Raw genomic sequence first — 25,346 nt, forward strand, 5'->3', positions numbered from 1 at the left:
GTTTTTTCCTTCAATATACTCTCTAAAACTGGATGCTGATGCTTTTGATTATTTCAGGATGACAACTGATTATATCATTGGCCACTGATGATCAACTCCACTTTTCTCTCCTCCCTGGAAGTTGGGGGTGGGGTGTGGACTGAAAGTCCCAACCCTCTAATCCTACCTTGGGCTTTCTGGTGACCAACCCCCATCTTGAAGCTATCTAGGGGCTACCAGCCCCATCAGTCATCTCATCAGCATACAAAAGATACTCTTATTACTCCTCTGACTCCAAGGGTTTTAGGAGTTGTGTGCCAGCAACCAGGGACAGACACCAAATAGATATATCTTATTATGAATCACCATATCAAAGAGGTAAATAATTATAAGATGTTACTCAAATATTCTTTAGCCTATCTAATTTTCAAAAAGAGATGTTAAGAGTTCCATGTGATTAGTGGATTTGTCAATTTCTTTCTTTCTTTTTTTTTTTTTTTGAGATGGAGTCCTGCTCTGTCTCCCAGGCTGGTATGTAGTGGCCCGATCCCAGCTCACTGCAATCTCTGCCTCCTGAGTTCAAGAGATTCTCCTACCTCAGCCTCCTGAGTAGCTGGGATTACAGGCATGTGCCACCACACCTAACTAATTTTTGTATTTTTAGTAGAGACAGGGTTTCTCCATGTTGGCCAGGCTGGTCTTGAACTCCTCACCTCAGGTATCAACCTGCCTCAGCCTCCCAAAATGCTGGGATTACAGATGTGAGCCACTGCACTGGGCCGGATCTGTCAATTTCTTTTAGTAATTCTGACCATCTTTGTATTATGCATTTGAATCTATGTGATTAAATGTGTTAAATAAAAATTACAGGATGCTATTGTTTTGGACTAAGTTTCTGCTCTTGGATCCAACGGACGAGACCAAAAATCAAAATGGACTCACCTATGCCAAAGTTCCACATCACTAAACCCAAACCAAGTTGACTGACCCTCCCCAAAATCACAAATAATTTCCCAAACAGGCCAATTTAAATCTTCAATTGGCATGATAATGAAGTTCCCTCTGCTTTAGTCCTTACAGGAAAAAAGTAGCTTGATGTTTACTAATCAGTTACTTTTCTATTGTTCTGTCTCTCTGTCCCTGCCTTATAAGAAAGATAGCTTTGAAATCACCAATATGCTCTTTGTTCTTTGCTTCTGCTTTCTTTTTGTTTTTTTGAGACAGGGTCTTGCTCTTTCTTTAGCTCTTCTCTGTCTATAAAGCCAACCTCTTCTGTTGCCCAGTTCTAGAACTGCCAAAAAGCTAATTCACTAGGAGTGGGGTGAGGGGGAGAGAACTAGAAGACTTAAAAAATAATTTTATTTATGATATAATAATACTGTATACCTGACAGTGATTCATCCAGAACAGAGCTGAGAACCTAGGAAATAAGAGGCATTTAAGTCATCAAACAAGGTATTGCACTTTATTCATAGGAAAATGTCCTCCTCAGTGTACTTGCTCTTGTTTTATAAAAACTTCTAAAAACTTTGTGGCTCTTTGGCAGTCTCACCAAATTAGAAATTGCCTATTAGAAGAGAATGTTCTCAGACGCAGGCATATGAAGGTCAGAAAAAGTGTTAATTAACAGCTAGGAACAGGACAATATGTATTTGTTAGAAAAAAAAAATACAGAAATGCAAAAGCACAGCAGTTTGGAGTGATTCTTTGAAGGGACAAACCGTCCAATAAGTTCCCAAAGGTATTGAAACTGCCTTTGGAAAATTATAACTGAGGAAATTGTGGCAGTGAAAGAAATCAGACCTAACTGACTCTATCTTGCTTCTAACCTTTAAGCTGTCCTTGTTCATTCCTGGACATAGGCCGAACTAGCTTTGGGAAGGAATTCAGTTCATGGTTTGACTCTGAAACAAAATTAATAACAGCCCTTTCCTGAAAAGACCCCCTTCTTGCCTGGGGAGCAGTCTGCCTTTGCAGGACCAACAAATTAGCTACAAGATTGGAAATTACAGTTTAGGGGTATTGTAGCCTCTGGCTCTAAGAGTCTGAGCCTCCCCACACTGCTCCTCGGGATAACATCATTATTGTAAAACGTAAGATCAGTGCTTGAGATATTTTGCAGACCCTGCACTCCATGGATCAGCTGACACCACCCAGACCTGTAATAAGGCTCAACCAGTTCTGCCATCCCACCCAGGAACAGAAAACAGCAAGAAAACCTCACTTCAACCCCCTATGATTCCATCTCCAACCTGATCAATCAGCACTCCTCACTTCCCAAACCCATGCCCCACAAATTATCTTTAAAAACTCTGACCCTTGAAGGCTCAAGAAGACTGATTTGAGTAATAATAAAACTCTGGTTTCCTGCACAGCCAGCTCTGCGTGAATTACTCTTTCTCCATTGCAATTTCTGTCTTGATAAATTGGCTCTGCCTAGCCAGAGGGCAAGGTGAACCCACTGGGCAGTTACAGTATCCCCACATTATGTGCCACCAGAGTGACACATCACAATGATGTCCCAGTGCGAAAGCAACAACTGAACGATATGTATTATGTTTATTTTTCATTTTTTATTTTTACTTTTGAAGACAGGGACTCACTCTATTGCCCAGGCTGGAGTGCAGTGGCATGATCATAGCTCACTGCAGCCTCCACCTCCTGAGCTCAAGTAATCCTCCTGTTTCAGCCTCCCAAGTAGCTAGAACTACAGATGTGCACCACCACACCCAGCTAATTAATTTTTTTTTTTTTTTTTGGTAGCGACAAAGTCTCATTATGTTTCCTAGGCTGGTCTCGAACTCCTGGGCTCAAACGATCTCCCAACCTTGGCTTCCCAAAGTGCTGGGATTACAGGCATGAGCCACTGTGCCTGGCCTATGTTATGTTGAAAGTGGCCAAGGATGGGCTGGGTGCGATGGCTCACACCCGTAATCCCAGCACTTTGGGAGGCCCAGGCGGGTGGATCACCTGAGGTCAGGAGTTTGAGACCAGCCTGGCCAACATGGTGAAACCCCATCTTTACTAAAAATACAAAAAATTAGCCAGGCGTAGTGGTGGGCACCATTAATCCCAGCTACTCGGGAGGCTGAGGCAGGAGAATTGCTTGAACCCAGGAGGCGGAGGTTGCAATGAGCCGAGATCATGACATTGCATTCCAGCCTGGGCGACAAGAGTGAAACTCCATCTCAAAAAAAAAAAAAAAAAAGAGAGAAAAAAGAAAGTGGCTGAGGATGTTTAGCTTTTGAGAATGATTTCTGTACAAAATGGTTAAAAGAAAACAAAGCAATAAGTCAAAACATTTTGGTGCATAAAGAAGTAGCATTGCAATGATGTTAGTGACACAGGATGCTTTTGATGCCGCTTCGACACCTGGAAATATCCATGGCTGGCAGCGCCTCTGTCCAGGCTTGGTTTGGCTCTGGGCTTACTCCTGGGCTCACTCCACCAGCTCGCCCTGGCAGGCTGCCCTCAGCTCAGGCTACCAGCCCAGATCCTGTGCATGCGCAAGGATTCCATGCTCAGCCTGCAGCGGAGCCAGGCATGCTGTGGACCATTTTCATATTAGGCACCAACGTTTAAATGAGGGGAACGTGGTGGTGGCTGAAAACACGAACATGCCAGCAACCATGGAGCCCCAAGGGGTGTTATGGCTCTTGCCTGGGATGTCCCAAGGTTTGAGTCCCCAAGAAATGACACAGCTCTCTCTCATTCCTGCTGCCTGCAGCACGGTGAATTTGGGGGCGTATTACAGCTCATTTGTGTCACAGCTCCTCCAGTCCCTTTGCCCAAAGCTTGGTGAATGGGGGCATGTGGTGCACAGTGGCTTTTTCTCCCCCTTTGCTCAGGAAGCAGGAGGGAGAGCTACGGTGTTACAGCTCTTTACGCACCCACCATTTGGTGGGTTCCAGGTTCTTGTCCTGCCACCAAGAAGAATGAGGTTAGGCAGACACTGGAGAGTGAGCAAGGCAGGAAAGAATGTTATTGAGTGACAGAAAAGCTCTCGATAATGCGAGGGGACCCGAAGTGGGTAGCCCTGTGTGACAGGGGAGCCTGAAAGAGGGTAGCCCAATGTGTGGTGAGTCCACGGTTTATATGGGCTCAGAATGGGGGCATACATGCTGATTGGTCTATGGGCAGGCCTGGAAAAAGCACCATTCAATTGGCTAAAAGGCATCAAGGAAGTTCTCACTCCGGTTGTGGACTCTACCCAGAACTGGCAGCTCAGTTTTCAGGCTTTAAGCTGTCTTTGGCTTGAAGGTTGGGTTTCACCAGGGACCTGCCCCTATCTGCCTAGGAATTTTTCTATCTCTTGCCACTATCATTAGGAAAACAATCTGTTTATGTAGTGCCACCTATTCAGTGCTGCATACAGAGTAGGAGCTCAGTCCTACTGAGCCTGCTTGCAGGCAGTGAAACGATGGAGGAGCCGGGCACAGTGGCTCACGCCTGTAATCCTAGCACTTTGGGAGGCCAAGGTGGGTAGATCACCTGAGGTCAGGAGTTCGAGACCAGCCTGGCCAACATGGCGAAACCCCGTTTCTACTAAAAATACAAAAATTAGCTGGCCATGGTGACATGTCCCAGCTACTTGGGAGGCTGAAGCAGGAGAGTAACTTGAACCCAGGAGGCAGAGATTGCAGTGATCCAAGATCGCGTCACTGCGCTCCAGCCTGGGTGACGAAGCAAGACTCTGTCTCCGAAAAAAAAGAAAAAAAAAAAAAGGAAAAAGAAACAATGGAGGAACTCTATGAAAAACCCATAGCTAATGCTCAAAGGCAAAAGACAGGATGCTTTCCCCAAAGATCAGGAGCAAGACAAGAAATCATATACATATAATGCAATAGGATATATAAACTGTCTTAGCTGGGTGACACTAATGCAAACCAAAAATAGAATTCTAAGACCCCCAATCAACTGAATGGACCCCTTCTCTCAGCCGAGGGGATTCCAAAGTAAATCTGAAAAACCAGTTCAGGCCGTGATAGGAAGAGGGTGTTGAACGTTCCTCATTATACTCTCCTCTCGGAATTCGGGCACAGCTGCCCAGCATTAACATTAAAACTGGGACCTTGAGGCCGACAAAACATATTCTTTGTAGCAATAAGATACCAAATTCCAACCTGATTCTAGTATAGCATCACATGACAGCCAGCAGGCCCTAAAATATTGAAGTATTTTACCCCCAAATATATTTCTTTGACATATTTCTTTTTTTTTTTTTTTAGACAGAGTGATGGAGTCTCGCTCTGTTACCCAGGCTGGAGTGCAGTAGCGCAATCTCGGCTCACTGCAAGCTCCGCCTCCTGGGTTCATGCCATTCTCCTGCCTCAGCCTCCCAAGTAGTTGGGACTACAGGCACCCGCCACCACGCCCGGCTAATTTTTGTATTTTTAGTAGAGATGGGGTTTCACTGTGTTAGCCAGGATGGTCTTGATCTCCTGACCTCGTGATCCACCCGCCTTGGCTTCCCAAAGTGCTGGGATTACAGGCGTGAGCCGCCGCGCCCAGCCTTCTTTGATATATTTCTAAATGACCCTGTAAAGCGGTCTCTTGTGGGGAAAATTTATATTCTGTAGAGAATTCTGACCCCTTTCCAGGTCTTTTTCTGATCCTGAAGAGATTGGTTCAGAGTTTAGCACCTTTTAGAGATCTAAACAGTAAACATTTGCCATCTGTTGCCTCTAAGGGCACCCACCTGTGAGACTTCATCTATATAGTAAGAACTTTAGTCTCCACAACCCACCCTTATCTTAACTCAGATACTCCTTTCTATTGATTCCAGGTTTTTTGTTTTGTTCTGAGACAGAGTGTCGCTGTCACCCAGGCTGAAGTGCAGTGGCAGGATCTCAGCTTATTGCAATCTCTGCCTCCCAGGTTCAAGCAATTCTCCTGCCTCAGCCTCCCAAGTAGCAGGGATTACAACAGGCATGCATTACAACCCCCGGCTAATTTTTTTTTTTTTTTTTTTTTTTTAGTAGAGACAGGGTTTCACCATGTTGGCGGGCTGGTCTCAAACTCCTGACCTCAGGTGATCCACCCTCCTTGGCCCCCAAAGTGCTGGGATTACAGGTGTGAGCCACTGTTTCTGGCCGATTCTGAGTTTTAAGATAATAACTCTTTCAACAAATTGCCAATCAGAAACTCTTTGAATCCACCTAGGACCTGTAAGCTCCCCTCCCCAACCTTTCCGGGCTAAACCAATGTATAGCTGACATGTATTGATTGATGTCTTATGTCTCCCTAAAACATATAAAATCAAGCTGTAACCCAACCACCTTGAGCACATGTTCTTAGGACCTCTTAAGACTGTGCCTTGGGGGCTGGCACAGTGGCTCACACATGTAATCCCAGAACTTTGGAAGGCTGCAGCGGGTGGATCGCCTGAGGTCAGGAGTTTGAGACCAGCCTGGCTAACATGGCGAAACCACGTCTCTGCTAAAAATACAAAAAATTAGCCGGGCATGGTGGCAGGCGCCTGTAATCCTGGCTACTCGGGAGGCTGAGGCAGAAGAATTTCTTGAACCCAGGAGGCGGAGTTTGCAGTGAGCCTAGATTGTGCCACTGTACTCCAGCCTGGGTGACACAGCGAGACTCCGTCTCAAAAAAAAAAAAAAAAATTCTCCCTAGTTTATGTTCTTTATAGCTCTTAGGTATGTCTAAAATCACTTTACTGGTTTATATGCTTATTGTCTGTCTCTTTCCATTCTAATGCAAATCCCATAAAACAAGAATCTTGTCTGTCTCATTTACATTGTATCCCTGTTGCCTAGCAAAGTGGCTGGCACATGGCAGATCTTTAAAAATTATTTGTTGACATCTTTTTAATTTTTAAGGGACAGGGTCTTGCTCTGTCACCCAGGCCAGACTGCAGTGGCATCATCGTAGATCACTGCAGCCTCAAACTCCTGGGTTCAAGTGATCCTCCCACCTTAGCCTCCAGAGTAGCTCGGACTGCTGGAACATGCCACCATGCCTGGCTATTTTTCTTTTTAATTTTTTGTAGAGATGGAGTCTTGCCATGTTACGCAGGCTAGCATGGCTAGCATTCCTGTTTTGTTTTGTTTTCCTTTTTCATGAGACAGAGTCTCACTGTCTCCCAGGCTAGAGTGCAGTAGCGTGATGTCGGCTCACTGAAACCTCCACCTCCCGGGTTCAAGCGATTCTCGTGCCTCAGCCTCCCAAGTAGCTGGGATTACAGGTGCGTGCCACCATGCCTGGCGATTTTTGTATTTTTAGTAGAGATGGGGTTTCACCATGTTGGCCAGGCTGGTCTTGAACTCCTAGCCTCATGTGATCCACCTGCCTTGGCCTCCCAAAGTGCTGGGATTACAGATGTGAGCCACTGAGGCTAGCATTCTTGTTTTATTACACAGTACCTTTTCTACTCACAAGCTCCTGAGATCACGCATGTATTTCTCAGCTTCCTTCCGCCTAGACACACCCACACTTTATTCAATTCAGACTAAGATAGGAGTGCATCAACCATATGGTATTTAATATGGTGAAATTTCTAAAGCACTAAATCTTAGGGAAGCCATGTCTTTCTCAACACTGTAGCCCACCCCCCTCAATATAAACTCAATGGACAAATATTTACAGAATATTCATAGCAATGCCTGGTACTTAGCCATGGTAACGAGGATTCAGAGCTCTGAATCTACTAGGTTGAGAGGGTAGGTAAGTAAACAAATAAATACAATTCAATGCTGAAGGTGCTTAACAGAGCTCTACCCAGAGTATTATGTTCCAAAAACTAACAAAGACATATATACCTCCCAGCCTAGTCAATATAGTGTAAGACCCCACCTACAAAAAAAAAAAAAAAGAAAAAATTAGCTGGGCAGGGTGGCACTTGCCTGTGGTACCAGCTACTCGGGAGGCTGAGGTGAGTGGATCGCTTGGGTGGTTGAGGCTGCAATGAGCTTTAATCATGCCACTGCACTCCAGCCTGGGTGACAGAGCAAGACTCTGTCTCCAAAAAAATAAAAAATAAAAATAAAATAAAATAAAATAAAAAGCATTCCAGAGAACTTTGTCTTAGGGACATCCTCACCCAAACTTGAAATTCAAATGATGGGCCTACTCTTTTTAACGTGGGTGTTACTGCATAAATCATACCTCAAGGAAAAAGATGCAGGAACTGAGCCTTGAAAGATATTCTTTTTTTTTTTTTTTTTTGTGTGAGATGGCATCTTGCTCTGTCGCCCAGGCTGGAGTGCAGTGGCGCGATTTCAACTCACTGCAACCTCTGCCTCCTGAGTTCAAGTGATTCTCCTGCCTCAGCCTTCTGAGTAGCTGGGACTACAGGCACCTGCCACCACACTTGGCCAATTTTTGTATTTTTAGTAGAGATGGAGTTTTACCGTGTTGGCCAGATTGGTCTCAAACTCCTGACCTCCAGTGCTGGGATTACAGGCGTGGGCCACCACACTCGGCGGAAAGAGATTCTTAGTAAAGGTCAACCAAGTACTAAAAAAGAATCCAATTTATTTTCTTCATTGACTGTATGCTGAATCTACCTTTGATCTTTGGAGAAAAGATAAATAGTACTGGTAAACTTCTGAACTTACTTGCTAAGTTGCTTGTTAAGCTAAATAATCACAACCATCAAGTGGCTATATTTTTAACCTGGGGTCCTTTGGCATATGATATGTATTGAGAGTAATAGGCTTACCTCTTCTAGGAAGACAGCATGCTGTTGTGGAAAAAAGGATGGCATTTGAAGTTATAAGATCTGTTTGGTCCTGCTCTGTCACTTATTGGCTGTGCGACTATGAATGAGTCATTAACAATTTGGAACCTATCTCCACACCTATAAAATGGAGATATCATCTGCCCACTGCATCTCAGAGGTCTGGAGTACCAAATAAGAGGGTGGATGCCAGATTGTTTTATAAACTACAAAGAAATATACAAAGATTAATAATCAGTGTTTACATCTGTATGCTACAGCTTTAGCAAGTGACCGGCACAAATGTACTCAATAAGTGTTCGTAAAATAAATTAATATCTCAAATGCTCCTGGAGTATAGACCAATGAGAGCTCTAGTCAGCTATAACCAGGAAGCCTCAATAGTTACAACATTTATTTCAGATGATATGGGCCAAGTGTGGTGGCTCATGCCTGTAATCCCAGCACTTTGGGAGGCCAAGGCGGGTGGATCACTTCAGGTCAGGTGTTTGAGACCAGTCTGACCAACATGGTGAAACCCCACCGTCTCTACTAAAAAAAAAATACAAAATTAGCTGGGCGTGGTGTCTCATGCCTGTAATCCCAACTACTTGGGAGGCTGAGGCAGGAGAACTGCTTGAACCTGGGAGGCAGAGGTTGCAGTAATCCGAGACCGTGTCATTGCACTCCAGGCTGGGCAACAAGAGCGAAACTCTGTCTCAAAAAAAAAAAAAAAAATACAGATGATGTGGAAAGATTTTTTACCTGTTTGTATTAACACTTGTTTAGTGAGGATTTGATTTTTAAATTCATGGGTTGTCAAAATGCTTTTTACCTCCTTCTCTGACTTTTAACCATTATTCTGCCTGTTGGCACTTGAACCAATGGTGAACAGGAACTAGGGAGTTTTAACAAACTGTGGATCATTCTATTTTGCATGTTTCTTTTCTTTCTTTTTTTTTTGTTTGTTTTTTGAGACACGGTCTCACTTTGTTGCCCAGGCTGGAGTGTGCAGTGGTGCGATCTCAGCTCACTGCAGCCTTGGCCTCTGGGGCTCAAGCAATCCTCCTGCCTCAGCCCCACAACTAGCTGGGACCACAGGCACACACCACCATGCCCGGCTAATTTTTGTATATTTTGTACAGGCAGGGTCTTGCCATGTTGCCTAGACTTGTCTCGAACTCCTGAGCTTAAGTGATCTCTCTGCCTTGGCTTCCCAAATTGCTGGGATCACAGGCGTGAGCCACCGTGCCCGGCCACCTAATTTTGCAGGTTTCTGTTAGCTCCAATAAAGGCCATAAAGAGGTGGATACTACTGGCCAAAAACTGTAACTTTTGTGTCTCGCACTTCAATACCTGTTGATATGAAGAGGTACTGGCTTCATTCTCTGGCCAAAAAAGATGATAAATGATAGATGACAAAAGTTTGGGCATACGCTTGGGGAAAGAAAAAAGTAAAACAATACAATTTCAGCAAAGTACTACCAACTCCACTCTTCGCTTTAATACATATAAAAGGTGCTTCAAAGCAGTGTTCCACTAAGTTCAAGCCACAGCTCCTATTCAGATTGTTTATCAGATCTAAAAATGCTTTTTTTTTTGAGACGGAGTCTTGGTCTGTTGCCCAGGCTGGAGTGCAGTGGTGTGATCTTGGCTCACTGCAACCTCTGCCTCCCAGGTTCAAGCGATTCTCCTGCCTCAGCCTCCTGAGTAGCTGGTACAGGCACGCACCCCCACGCCCGGCTGATTTTTGTATTTTTAGTAGAGATGGGGTTTCACCATGTTGGTCAGGCTGGTCTCGAACTCCTGACCTCGTGATCCGCCCACCTTGGCCTCCCAAAGTGCGGGGATTACAGGCGTGAGCCACGGCACCTGGCCTAAAAATGCTTCTTTTTCTGGTTTAATTGGGAACAAATTTCACTAGGCATCTCTGACAGCAGTGATTTATAATGATTTATAATAAGAAGCTGACTGCAATGCCCTCTGGTGGTTTAAAGCTTTCTTCATATCTATAACTGCAAAGTTAAAAACAAATGCAGCCATTTTCTATCAAATGGGAGTTGATTTATAAATGAAAACATCAACAAAGATAATCCATAAACTTCCTTTTGATTTCCATGACTATCATCATAATAATAAAGCATTTCTACAGATGCACTTTGCCCAACATAACTCCATGGTTCAAGGGGTTAATAAAATAATTTAGTCTGTAATCCCAGCCTCTCAGGAGACTGAGGCAGGAGGGTCACTTGAGCCCAGGAGTTTGAGGCTGCAGTGAGCTATGAGCATGCCACTGTACTCAGCCCGGGGAAATAAAGCAAGACGCAGTCTCTTAAAAAAAAAAAAAAAAAAAACAGAGACATTTGGCAGGGCGCGGTGGCTCACGCCTGTAATCCCGGCACTTTGGGAGGCCGAGGCGGGCGGATCACGAAGTCAGGAGATTGAGACCATCCTGGCTAACTAACACGGTGAAATCCCGTCTCTACTAAAAATACACAAAATTAGCTGGGAGTGGTGGCGGGCGCCTGTAGTCCCAGCTACTCGGGAGGCTGAGGAAGGAGAATGGCGTGAACCCGGGAGGCGGAGCTTGCAGTGAGTCGAGATCACGCCACTGCGCTCCAGCCTGGAAGACAGAGCAAGACTCCGTCTCAAAAAAATAATAATAAAAAAATTAAAATATAAATATGTTATATGTATTTGCTATATATAACATATATGTAAATATATTTAATATATATTTAAAAACAGTGAAGACTTAAGGTGAAGGATAATTTATATATTATCCTTACATATATATTTAATACATTTATATATAAATGTGTGTATATAATTTATATATACATATTATATATATATATATGTTTTTTTTTTTGAGGCAGTATCTTGCTTTGTCACCCAGGCTGGAGGGTGGTGACATGATCATGGCTCACTGCAACTTCCACCTCCTGGCTCCTGGGCTCAAGCAATCCTTCCATCTCAGCCTTCCGAGTAGCTGGAATTGCAGGTGCGCACCGCCATGCCCAGATAATGTTTTCTATTTTTTCTAGAGATGAGGTCTTGCTATGTTGCCTAGGCTGGTCAAACTCCTGGGCTCAGGCGGTCCTTCTGCCACGGCCTCCCAAAGTGCTGGAACTATAGGCATGAGCCACTGCACCTAATCTTTTATAATTTTTAATACACTAACAAATGCAAAATAAAGAACTCAAATAAAAACTCAACTAGTTTCTTTTCTTTTCTTTTTTTTTTTTTGAGATAGAGTCTCACTGTCACCCAGGCTGGAGTGCAATGGCGTGATCTCGGCTCACTGCAACCTCCACCTCTTGGGTTCAGGCAATATTCTCCCACCTCAGCTTTCCCAGTAGCAGGCAAAAACAGCAAAAAACAGACAAGTTGGACTTCATGAAAATTTAAAAATGCGTACATCAAAAGACACTATCAACAGAGTAAAAGGGCAACGCACAGAATGGGAGAAAATATTTGCAAATCATATGTCTGATAAGAGATTAATATCTAGAATATATAGAGAATTCCTAAAACTCAACAACAAAAAAACACTTGATTCAAAAACAGGCAAATAACTTTTTTTTTTTTTTTTAATTCTGAGTTGGCTCACTAGGGAGTAGGCAAGTGACTTGGATAGACATTTCTCCAAAGAAGATATACAAATGGCCAATCAGCAAATGAAGAGATACTCATTATCACTAATCATTAGAGAAATGCAAATCAAAACTACAATGAGATACCACCGCACACACCCCATTACGATGGCTACTATCAAAAAAGCAGAAAATAATAAGCGTTGATGAGGATGTGGAGAAATTGGAACCCTTGTGCACTGTTGGTGGGAGTGTAAAATGGTGCAGCTGCCATGGAAGAGTATGGTGATTCCTCAAAAAATTAAAAATAGAGCTGGGCACGGTGGCTCACGCCTGTAATCCCAGCACTTTGGGAGGCTAAGGTGGGTGGATCACCTGAGGTCAGGAGTTCAAGACCAGCCTGGCCAACATGGTGAAACTTTGTCTCTACTAAAAACACAAAAATTAGCCAGGTGTGGTGGCGGGCACCTGTAATCCCAGCTACTTGGGAGGCTGAGGCGGGAGAATTGCTTGAACAAGGGAGGTGGAGGCTGCAGTGAGCTGAGATTGCGCCATTGCACTCCAGCCTGGGTGACAGAGCAAGACTCTGTCTCAGACAAAAAAAAAATTAGATAGAATTACCTTGTGATCCAGCAATTTTACTTCTGGGTATGTATCCAAAAGAATTAAAAGCAAGGTTTCAAAGAGATATTTGTATACCCATGTGCATAGCAGCATTATTCACAATAGCTAAAATGTGGAAGCAACCCAAATGTCCATAGAGAAGCAAAATGTGATATATACATACAATGGAATATTATTCAACCTCAAAAAGGAAGGAAATTCTGACCTATGCTACAACATAGGTGAACCTCGAGAACACTATGCTGAGTGAAATAAGCCAGTCACAGTTAGACAATTACTGTATAATTCCACTTAGAATGAGGTACTTATGGTAGTCAAAATCATGGAGCCAGAAACTAGAATGGTGGCTGCCAGGTGACAGGGGAAAGTGGGGAGCGGGGAGTTAGTGTTTAATGGGTATAGAGTTTCAGTTTTACAAGATGAAGAGTTCTAGGATGAATGGTGCTGTTGGTTGAACAATATTATGAATATATTAAATGCTACTGAAGTCTACACTTAAAAATGGTTAAGATGGGGCTGGGCACAGTGGCCCACACCCGTAATCCCATCACTTTGGGAGGCCGAGGTGGGCGGGTCACCTGAGGTTGGGAGTTCAAGACCAGCCTGACCAACATGGAGAAACCTCATCTCTATTAAAAATACAAAATTAGCCGGGTGTGGTGGCGCATGCTTGTAATCCCAGCTACTGGGGAGGCTGAGGTAGGAGAATCGCTTGAACCCAGGAGGCAGAGGTTGTGGTGAGCCAAGATTGTGCCATTGTACTCCAGCCTGGGCAACAAGAGTGAAACTCTGGCTCAAAAAAAAAAAAAAAAAAAAAAAAGATTAAGATGGTATGCCATGTGTATTTTACCACACACACACACACACACACACACACAAATTAGGAGGGGAAAAAAAAAACTTCATCTAGTCTCTGTACTAGTTACCAAGTAAACATTTCTGTATTAATCAAGATAAATCCAAGTCCAGACCTTGATAATAACAAGAATTCACAGTAAGCCTAAACTGTTCTTCCTGGTCAGTCTTCATAAAGGTAAAATGAAACAATTAATGCTATGTCTCATTATTATTATTATTATTATTTTTTGAGGCAGGGTCTCACTCTGTCGCCTAGCCCTATGTCTAATTTTTAAAGTACATTTAAAATTAGATTTTGGGCCAGGCATGGTGGCTCATGTCTGTACTCCCAGCACTTTGGGAGGCCAAAGTGGGAGGACTGCTTCAGTCCAGGAGTTTGAGACCAGCCTGGGCAACATAGTAAGACCCCATCTCTACAAAAATAAATGAAATAAAATTAGATTTAAATTTTTTTTTTTTGAGACAGTCTCACTCTGTCACCCAGGCTGGAGTGCAGTGGCATGATCTCACTGTAGCCTCCACCTCCTGGGTTCCAGTGATTCTCCTGCCTCAACCTTCTGAGTAGCTGGGATTACAGGTGCCTGCCACCAAATCTGCCTAGTTTTTGTATTTTTAGTAGAAATGGGGTTTCTCCATGTTGGCCAGGCTGGTCTCAAACCCTTGGCTTAAAGTGATACCCCGGCCTTGGCCTCCAAAAGTGCTGGGATTACAGGCATGAGCCACTATGCCTGTTTTTGTTTTTGTTTTTGAGACAGGGTCTTCTTCTGTCACCCAGCCTGGAGTGCAGTGGTGCGACCATGGCTCATTGCAACCTCTGCCTCCTGGGTTCAGATGTTCCTCCCACCTCAGCCTCGCAAGTAGCTGGGACTACAGGCATGCACTACCATGGCTGGCTAATTTTTGTATTTTTTGTAGAGGCAGAGTTTTGCCATGTTGGCCAGGCTGGTCTCAAACTCCTGGGCTCACGTGATCCACCATCCTTGGCATTCCCAAAGTAATGGGGTTACAGGCATGAGCCATGACACCCGGCCTATGTTTTAAATTCTTAGAGTACAAGCACCTTATCTTCTTGCCCAAGTCTACATGTAGACATAACTGCTACGTAGAATGGGGGTCCTAATCACCCCTCCCTCCCTTGTTGCTGGCCCTCTGTGACCTGATGCTGTTTCTTCTCCTCCGCTTCAATATTTGTTCAACCCAGAGGTCCAGGTTGGAAATCTTCTGGATCTAATTCAAACCAATGCACAAATAATAAAGTATCAGCCTCTTCCTACTTTGCATATGCTATTTATTTCCTGTCGAGGTCCCCCACCCACTGCTTGGTGTATTTCTAGTTCAAATGTCACCGTCTGGCCCCACAGTTCAATACAGAGTGAGGTCCCACTTCCTCATGCTCTCAAAGCAACTCCTGAACATTTACAGCACACTTCTCATCAGAACTCATCAGCGGTACAATTTTAAGTTGTTTTTGTCTGACTCCCACACTGAACAATGAGATACATGAGGGCAGAGACTGAGTATTATTCATCTGTATAATCCCAGCAATTTGCATAGTGTTTGGATATGGCAGATAATAAAAAATGATTTCTTAAATGAATATAACATTATTCTTAGAATAGGAATTTGCAATTTAAGAAGGTCCTCCATATGATACCCACACAGGGAACCACCTACTTGACTGGCCATCCAATTTGCCAACGGGTTCTATAGAAACCACAGCAAAACAAGAATGAGGTGCACGTGACACAATTACATCAACAGTGCCCTTAGGGTAGATCATTTTGGTGACTCCAATTAAAGCAAAGAAATAAATGAAGGTTACTTTCTTTTTTGCGGGGGACGGAGTCTTGCTCTGTCACCCACGCTGGAGTGCAGTGGCACAATCTTGGCTCACTGCAACCTCTGCCTCCTGGGTTCAAGCTATTCTCCCGCCTCAGCCTCCCAAGTAGCTGGGATTACAGGTGCCCACCACCACACCCAGCTAATTTTTCTATTTTTAGTAGAGACAGGGTTTCAGCATGTTGGTTAGGCTGGTCTTGAACTCCTGACCTCAGGTGATCTACCCGCCTTGGCCTCCCAAAGTGCTGGGATTACAGGCGTGTGCCACCACACCCTGCCTAGATGGCTTACTTTTAAGGACATCTGAAGAATGTACTATGGCAGGGTAAAAAGTCCGCCTCAACTAGGAATCCCTACCCCTATTCATGAGGTGTGTGACTGTAGATAAATTACCCTTTAAGCTGCAACTAGTTCACCTGTTAATGGGAATAAACCCCATACGCTGGAGTTGTTGCAAGGATATCAAGATGTATATAGGCCGAGCGTGGTGGCTCAAGCCTGTAATCCCAGCACTTTGGGAGGCCGAGGCTGGCGAATCACGAAGTCAGGAGCTCGAGACCATCCTGGCTAACATGGTGAAGCCCCGTCTCTACTAAAAATACAAATAAATTAGCTGGGCATGGTGGGGGCGCGCCTGTAGTCCCAGCTACTTGGGAGGCTGAGGCAGGAGAATGGTTTGAGCCCAGGAGGCGGAGCTTGCAGTGAGCCGAGATCGCGCCACCGCACTCCAGCCTGGGTGACAGTGAGACTGTCTCAAAAAAAAAATATATATATATATGTATATAAATTAATTGTGACTAGCATTTAGTGGGCATTCAATTTCTTGCATGGAAGTTTCAGTACCCACTCTCATGCTCTGTAACTAGTTTCAAACAGAGTTCTCCTTCCTTTTCAATGTCATTACAGACTGAACCCATTTGCTGGGTCCCACAGTTCACTGTCCAGTATGTACTTGCCACACATTTTTTGAACATCTCTTTTGAGTGTTGTGGGTAGGCGCTGGTCTCTCCCTTTCCTTGAGTCTCATACCATCTCCTAATTTCTTTTCACTCTGTCTTTAAATAGTAGTTTTCCTTCTTCTCCACCTAGCCCCTAGAAAACTTTTTTCTTGCTCATTAAGCCCACTGAATACACTTTTCAGAGGCAACAAGTATGTCCCAGAAAGATCAGCACTAACCTTCAATTTATATAGTAATAAAAGCCCTCCCACTGCTCCTATGAAGGCAAAACAAAACAAAACAATCAGGGTCTCAATCAGCCACTTTTTTGTGGTGGGTGGGGGGGCACGGGGTATAGGTTCTTGCTCTGTCACCCAGGGTGGAGTACTGTGGTGCGACCACGGTTCACTGCAACCTCTACCTCCTGGGCTCAAGCGATCCTCTCACCTCAGCCTCCCAAGAAGTTAGGACAACAAGCATGAGCCGCGGTGCCCAGCTGATTTTTTTTTTTAAGTAATTGAGACAGGGTCTTACTATGTTGCCCAGGCTGGTCTCCAAGTCCTGGACTCAAGTGATCCTCCTGCCTTGGCCTCCCAAAGTGTTGGGATTACAGGTGTGAGCCCTGGTGCCTGGCCTCAATCAGCCACTTTTAGTGCTATTCTCATAAATATCCTACAAATGAGGCTTTGTGTATGTTGGGTATTCTGGTGACATTCCACACTGCCAGGCAAGTAATTAATTCACTTGCCCAGAGAAGGGCTCTCCTTAGGTGTGTGGCATTTGGCTCCTCAAGTCACCATTCTTTAGCTTTTCAAAAGAGCCAAGGTGAGTCACTAGCTCAGTCAGTGATGTTGCCATTAAACCAGTTCATGTTTTACTGATTAACTGATTAAGTGTTTGGGAAACTTGACTACTAAATAAAATATAAAATTACTGGATTTGGCTCCTTTTTTGAGAAGATACAACAAAGGAAGGCTCCCAAAAAAGAAATGTTCACAATTAAAACAAATGGAAAGAGGAAAAGCTGCCCCAAAGTAACACCTAGTTCATTTGCTTGGTTCAAACAGCTCTTATTAAGCACATAGATATGCCCTATACTGTGCCAGATGCTCTCCCATATCTACAGCTGTTAATCATCAGAACGGCTTTGAAAGGTCATCATTTCTACTTGACAGATGAAGCCCTGGAAGCTCAAAAAGGTCAAGTGATTTGTCTGTAGCCACAAATGCTAATAAAGTGACAGAACGAAAACTGGGACCAGGTCTGGCTCAAAATCCATAGTGGCTTCCACTAAATCACAGATACATCCATTCAAATAGCCATATCCCTAACCAGTAACAATGATATCATAATAGTGTTGCTAACATTTATCTAGCTCTTCTCATGTGGCAAGTACCGGGCTAAGCGACTTACGTGTATGATCTCATTTAATCCTCACAATCACCCTATGAGGTAGGTTTATCAAGATCTCCGTTTCGCCGGGCATGGTGGTTCATGCCTGTAATCCCAGAACTTTGGGAGGCCAAGGTGGGTGGATCACCTGAGGTTGGGAGTTTGAGACCAGCTTCACCAACATAGAGAAACCCTGTCTCTACTAAAAATACAAAATTAGCTAGGCATGGTGGCGCATGCCTGTAATCCCAGCTACTCGGGAGTCTGAGGCAGGAGAACTGTTTGAACCCGGGAGGCGGAGGTTGCGGTGAGCCGAGATTGTGCCATTGCACTCCAGCCTAGGCAATAAGAGCGAAACTCCGTCTCAAAAAAAAAAAAATCTCCATTTCATAATTGAGGAAACCAAGTTTCATAAAAGTTCAGTAATTGCTTTGTTCCCCCAGCTGGTAAGGAGTAGGGCAAGTTTGCACCTAGGTCTATCTAATTCCAGAACCCATTCTCTTAATCATTACACTAGATTGCAGGAAACTCAAACTCTAGTCCTGCTTCCAAAGAGGCAAGTCGTTTGAGAGTTTTCTCTCAATTTCCTTGTTAATTAAATGGGGATATTGTTACTTGTCCTTAACTATTTCACAGAAATATTAGGATTATAAAATGAGAAAGTATATAAGCTTTCAAAAGGGAAATTGCTATATAAATCTAGGTACTGTCTAAAGTTTCACTCAGATCTTCCCTATTCCACAGTCATAAAGGGATTTGGCTGACATCATTAGCTCTCAAACATCCTCTGAAGTGGGTAGTATTATCTCCACTTATCAAACAGCAAATTACAAAGAGATGGCGTAAAATGCTAGTCAGCAACAGAGCTGGGAATAAAACCCAAGATTTCTAACTCCCATTGAATATGTTCTTATGCTAGATCTATTTCTGCATTTCATACTTAACTGTACAACAGACAAGGGTAGAAATATTACAGTGCCTACTTCAAAACACATATTAAATACTTACAGAAATTAAATTTTCTACTGCTGTGACACTAATACAATCCTGAAGGTTCTTAATCCTCATATTCTAGAGAAGTTGCACAAAGTATCAAAAATAAAAAATTCCCATTTCCCTAGTACAGATTTCAGCTCTTTAGTTTTCTCAAACAACTTATTATTAACCAGTGGTTACAAAACTAGGTGGGTTACTAACTAGTTTCAACTAGTGAGTTTGTAAATTTCCATAAGGAACATAACCCTCAATGTTAAATTGTTTCCTCATAAAATCAGAAAAAGAGAAGCATCAAATACATTCTCACATCATAAATACCTAATACAGCTTTATAATTTGAATTGGAAATTATCCTAACAGACCAACTCACAATATTCTGAGCTCAAAATTCAAGTTCCAAAGGGAACAGCATAATTAAAACAATAATGAAAATACACATGACACCTTTATGATCATTCTTCTCCTATACAGAAATCAAAATAATTTTGTATTTCCCACTCAAGGTCTGCCACAGGCACACAAAAAACTTAAAGTCAAATTAGAAAATAGTAAAAACAATTCTGTCTTCAATTCTCTGACTTAAATAGGGGACTAATGTTCAGTCTTCTTCCCAGATTATTAGCTCCTGCTAATTTTTGTTTGCTAGAACAATACAATGATCTTTAACAATCATATACTTTGAAATTACCACAGAGACTAAAGAGAGGAAATAAGAGAAGGAAATTTCCACTCTCAAAATTGAACTAAATCCTTAATAATGAAGTATTTCATTATTACTCTCTCTGACTAAATCATGGACTTACAAATGAAAAACCCGCCATTTTGTTATAGGGACAAAAACGAAGTCAGAGAAATCCAAAGAACTGCTCTGCTAATGTCAAGTGAATTTGCTTCTTGAGTGGGTCGAGATATCGAAATCCACTCCTGGCTGCATAATAAAAGCCCTACCACCTTAACAACGTGCCGTGAGGTGAAAGCAAAAGATGAGATAGGACTCCTAGATTTTTCAGAGGTTGTTTTAATACATTAATCTCTTTCCTTTGAGAAAAATCTTTATCTTGATGTCTATAATTGAAACCAATCACTTCTTCTCATGGGTCAGGGGTCCTATGGTCTCCTGAACTTTAATGTGGCTGTGAATCACCTGGGAATGTTAAAATACGGAACAGGATACAGAAACTCTGGGTTGCGTGCCCAGCAAGCTCTCAGCTTGTGGCAGTATTACCATCTGATGGACCACATGAGCAATAGGACTCTAAGGAAGGTTTCCAAATGAAATAACCTCAACCAGATGTTTATTTTCAAAATATACAGCCTACACCAAGTTTATAAAGGGAGATAATATCCAGACCTCAACAAGATATCTGCTCCCCTTCTCATTTTTGTGATTTTTCCCATCTGGTTGCAAACTCAACGTAATACCTTAATAAAGAGCAATTTTCAAGAATATCTTTTTTGTGCTGACCATTTATTGGGACTTGACTGACCAGGGCTTGTAAGGATGGACACAAAACTTCAAGTCTTTCGTAATGAAAGGATTGATTCAAAATAAATATTCTAAAAATTATGTCAAACACTAATGAATAAGTGACATTTACAAATAGTTTATAAGAGAATCATTTGGGATGAACAATTTTCGTTTCACAAAATAAATAGCTCATATCCTAAAAAGACACCTCTCCTTAAGCAGGAAAAAAAAAGCCCAACAAAAATCAAGTCATGCCCGTGGTGCAGCCCTAATGTTAGTTTTAGGGAGGAAAACACCAACACTGAGACATACAAAAGTATTTGAGGAGAATTACATGTTATTAAATTTGTCCTAGAACCTGGGGGAGAGTTCAGGGAAAGAGAACAGCTGGTATATTTAAGAAAGATTTAAATAGAAAACATTACACATGAGAGCAAAATAGTCCATTTCTCTTAAGAAAACCAATAAACACTCACAAACTTTCATTTTTAGGTTTTCAGCAATATGTTTTTTTCACATTAGTCCAACTGCAACCCCAGAATCCAACCGGCCAGCATGACAATTAAGGTGACAACAGGTCCAGTTGGCCATACTCCCTGTTCACCCTTGGATGCTTTTCAAGCCAATGAGGGTAACATTTGTGGTGGCAGGAGCCAGAGTCAAAGGAGAATCACTTCTCTTCACTCAGGAGGAAACCTCCCTCTTGAGCATCTTCGGAATTTTTCTTGGGAAGGCGTCTCAGTGTTTGTGTGCATGCTTCAGCCCCATAACTGTGAAGGTGGCAGCTGTCAGTTTCTCATAAACAAGGAACATGAGAGCAGCAGTGAGGACTGTCTGCAGCAGTTTGGCTTCAAGGCCTTTGTAGAGTCCCATTATTCCAAAACGTCTAAAGAGAAAGAGGTTTGAAAAAACAGAAGTCAGCTCCTGCATCAGAGAACATGCTACCTAGATAGCTACTTTGATAAGAACAAGCAATGGAGGTTTTAGATTTCAACACAGACTTCTGTTGTCAAAGTACTTTTTTTTTTTGAGACGGAGTCTCGCTCTGTCGCCCAGGCTGGAGCACAGTGGCGCAATCTCGGCTCACTGCAAGCTCCGCCTCCCGGGTTCATGCCATTCTCCTGCCTCAGCCTCCCGAGTAGCTGGGCCTACAGGCGCCCGCCACCACCCCCGGCTAATGTTTTGTATATTTAGTAGAGACGGGGTTTCACCATGTTGGCTAGGATCTCTTGACCTCGTGATCCACCCGCCTCGGCCTCCTGAAGTGCTGGAATTACAGGCGTGAGCCACCGCGCCCGGCCTGTTAAAGTACTTCTTATCTTTAAAGGTATTTGGGGACTGATGAAAGTTTAGTATTCATGAACCATTAATACTTTGTCTTTATAGTCACCATTAATTAGCAGAATGTTGACAATATCCCACTGAGAGGATGCAGATCCTAAAACCTCCTAAAACCGTATTAATGGCAAAATCTGAGATCTAACTAAGAACTTTTGGATCTTCACTTTAATGCTAATTCAGTTATTTCAACTTAGTCCCTAAATGGCAGGAAAGCTGCCAATATGTTTAGATCATTTTAGCTCAATATAACTAGAGAAAGAGAAAAATGAAAAGCCACCTGATTCTCAAACTTCCCATACATTTCATCCTCTAACCCAGTGGTTTTCAAATTTAGCAGGCATCCAAATCACCTGAAAGGCTTGTTACAACATACATCGCTGGATCAGTTACAACATACATCGCTGGATTAGTTTCTCATTGACTAAGTTTGGGATGAAATTCAAGAATTTGCATTTCTTCTTTTTACTAATAGAGACAGGGTCTCACTATGTTGCTCATGCTGGTCTCCAACTCCTACGTTCATGTGATCCTCCAAGCCTCGGCCTCCCAGAGTGTTGGGATTACAGGCGTGAGCCACTGTACCCAGCCCAAGAATGTGCATTTCTAACAAGCTCCCAGATGAGGAGGAGGAGGATGCCAGCCTGGAAACCAGCCCGTATGAATCTAACCTCAGGGAAGAATGTTTCAGCTAAAATGGGAGTTCAGAGCAAAAGATCTCTCTAAAGCTATTTGTTGAGAGTGAATTAATCCTATCTGCTAGTTCATCAGCAACTCCAGGGCTATTTACAGCATGCAGATTGAGATATTAAAATGAATCAAGTGTTCCCATCAGAAGCTATTACTACATCTTATATATACGCTGTGTGAAAACCTATAATTGGGGGAAAATCATGTGATAAAGGGGAATAACTTAAAGACTTGACCCATGAATGTCTAGTTCCTTTACTAACTTGAATTATGTTACCCCAAGAAACCTAAGAAATTCCACCTCAGTCTTTCCCAAGGTGAGGTTCAGCCACATCAGAAGAACCAGGGTTAGTTTAGAAATGTAGATTGCCAGGCCACAACCCAGAGAGGAGGCAAACCTACATTTTACAAGCACCTGAGGTGATTTTTAATCACACAAAAGTTTGCAGAGGCCTGGTACGGTATACTACACTATCTATTATCACAGCCACTAGCCATATGTGGCAATTAAAATTTTTAAAAAATAGGCGGGGCATGGTGGCTCATGCCTGTAATCCCAACACTTTGGGAGGCCGAGGCAGGCAAATCAACTGAGGTCAGGAGTTCAAGACCAGCCTGGCCAACATGATGAAACCCCATCTCTACTAAAAATACAAAAATTAGCCAGGTGCGGTGGCGCATGCCTTGTAGTTCTAGCTGCTCAGGAGGCTGAGGTAGGAGAATCACTTGAACCTGGAAAGCGGAGGTTGAAGTGAGCCGAGATCATGCCACTGCACTCCAGCCTAGGCAGCAGAGTGAAACTCTGTCTCAAAAAATAAAATAAATAAAAATAAAAATAACTCAGTTTCTTAGTTGCACTAGGCACATTTCAAGTGCTCAATAGCCACATATAACTAGTGGCAGCTCTACTGGACAGTACAGATATTTCCATCATTGAAGAACATTCTAATGAACAGAATGAAAGCTCTTCATTCATTCAATCCTTCCTGAGTGCTTACTGAGCATCTGAGTTTGAGCATCTGAGTTTGAACATCTGACTCTGCCTTGATCTCATATGGGGCAAGTCACTTTCTTTCTCTAAATTTGTTTCCTAATCTGCAAAATGGGAGTATAATCACCCTTCCACATCCTTAAGGTTGAATGAGAACCAAAGCAGATACAAGATGTAAAAACACAATGGATTTGAAAACTACATAAACCCATAGATTTCCATTTAACACTACGTTCTTAACTTTCTTGTTAACTACATCTTTCTTAATTCTCTCAATGCTGATAGAAACAGAAATTGTTATCACTTTTTTGGGGTCGATTTGGAAATCTCTATCAAAATTTCATATGTTCAAACTCCTTAACCAAGTAATTTCATTGGTTAAGGTAATTTTCTCTACAATTATACTCCCTCAGGTATACAGAGCTAAATTTATGGATTGTTCATTCAGCAATGTTTGTAAAGGCAAAAACCTGGAAACAACCTAAATATCCATCAATAAGTGTACTGGTAAATAAATCATGGTATATTATATAACAGGAAACCAGGCAGTCACCACAAAAAATAGATTAAGTCTATAGATTTCGATGTGAAGAGATGTTTGAGATACTAAGTTTATTAAAGAGGCAAGTTGTAGCCAGGCATGGTGGCTTATGCCTGTAATCCCAACACTTTGGGAGGCTGAGGCAGGTGGATCCCTTGAGCCCAGGAGTTGGAGACCAGCCTGGGCAACATGGTGAAACTCTGTCTCTACTAAAAATACAAGAATTTAGCCTGGCATGGTGGCGTGCACCTGTAGTCCCAGCTGCTCGAGAGGCTGAGATGGGAGGATCACCTGAGGTCTTGAAGTTGAGGCTGCAGTGAGCCATGATTGTGCCACTGCACTCCAGCCTGGGTGACAGAAGTGGGACCCTGTCACCCCATCCAAAAAAAAATTCTGATGAAGGAGTGAGGATGATTAAAAAACGGCAAGCTGCATCGATATGTTGGCAATATATATTTTACATAATATTTTGGAAATATATACACTTAACTGTTAATAGTGATTACCTCTTAGAAAAGGAATGAGAGAAAGAAAAATAGGGATTATATATGCATGTACTTACAGCTTTTACTGAAGTTTAACTGACTTCAATTTGAGAAGTTTTGACTCATGTATATACTCATGACACCACCCTGATAAGTTCACCTTCAAGACAGTGAACATATCTATTACCCCAAAAGTATCCTCATGTCCTTCTATAACGATTTCTCACTCTGCCTACACTGGCCCTGATAACCACTGACTGCTTTCTGTTACTACAGATTAATCTGCATTTTCTAGAATTTTATAGAAATGAAATCAGACAGTATGAATTGTTTTTTTGTCCAATTTCTTTCTTTTCTTTGGAGGGGGTAGGGGGCGGGTGGGACAGAGTCTCACTCTGTCACCCAGGCTGGAGTGCAGTGACGAGATCTTGGCTCACTGCAACCTCTGCCTCCTGGGTTCAAGCCATTCTCCTGACTCAGCCTCCCGAGTAGCTGGGACTACAGGCATGAGCCACCACACCTGGCTAATTTATTTTTATTTTTTATTTTTAGCAGAGATGAGGTTTCACCATGTTGGTCAGGCTGGTCTTGAACTCCTAACCTCAAATAACACGCCTGCCTTGGCCTCCCAAAGTGCTGAGATTACAGGCATGAACCACTGCACCCCAGCCAGGTTGTTTCTCATTTTTGGTTCTTTTTTTTAGTCAGAGTCTCGCTCTGTTGCCCAGGCTGGAGTGCAGTGGCGCAATCTCGGCTCACTGCAAGCTCCGCCTCCCGAGTTCACGCCATTCTCTTGCCTTAGCCTCTCTAGCAGCTGGGACTAGAGGCGCCCGCCACCACACCAGGCTAATTTTTTTTTTGTATTTTTAGTGGAGATGGGGTTTCACTGTGTTAGCCAGGATGGTCTCGATCCCCTGACCTCGTGATCTGCCCGCCT

The 25,346-nt window shown here is 42.9% G+C and overlaps 1 protein-coding gene across 2 annotated transcripts in view; it reads right to left on the reverse strand.

Moving 5' to 3' along the window:
- Positions 1–19,898: 19,898 nt before the first annotated feature.
- The window catches only part of SLC25A17 (solute carrier family 25 member 17), a 53,346-nt gene continuing 47,898 nt past the window's right edge, over positions 19,899–25,346 (reverse strand). For both annotated transcript variants that reach the window (XM_054469592.2, XM_054469595.2), the window contains one exon: positions 19,899–21,250. In XM_054469592.2, the coding sequence (XP_054325567.1) occupies positions 21,103–21,250 (148 nt within the window). In that variant the 3' untranslated portion in view covers positions 19,899–21,102. The remainder of the gene's footprint in view (positions 21,251–25,346) is intronic.

This window comes from Pongo pygmaeus, chromosome 23, assembly GCF_028885625.2.
Source record: "Pongo pygmaeus isolate AG05252 chromosome 23, NHGRI_mPonPyg2-v2.0_pri, whole genome shotgun sequence".
In the NCBI taxonomy this organism is placed as follows: domain Eukaryota; kingdom Metazoa; phylum Chordata; class Mammalia; order Primates; family Hominidae; genus Pongo; species Pongo pygmaeus.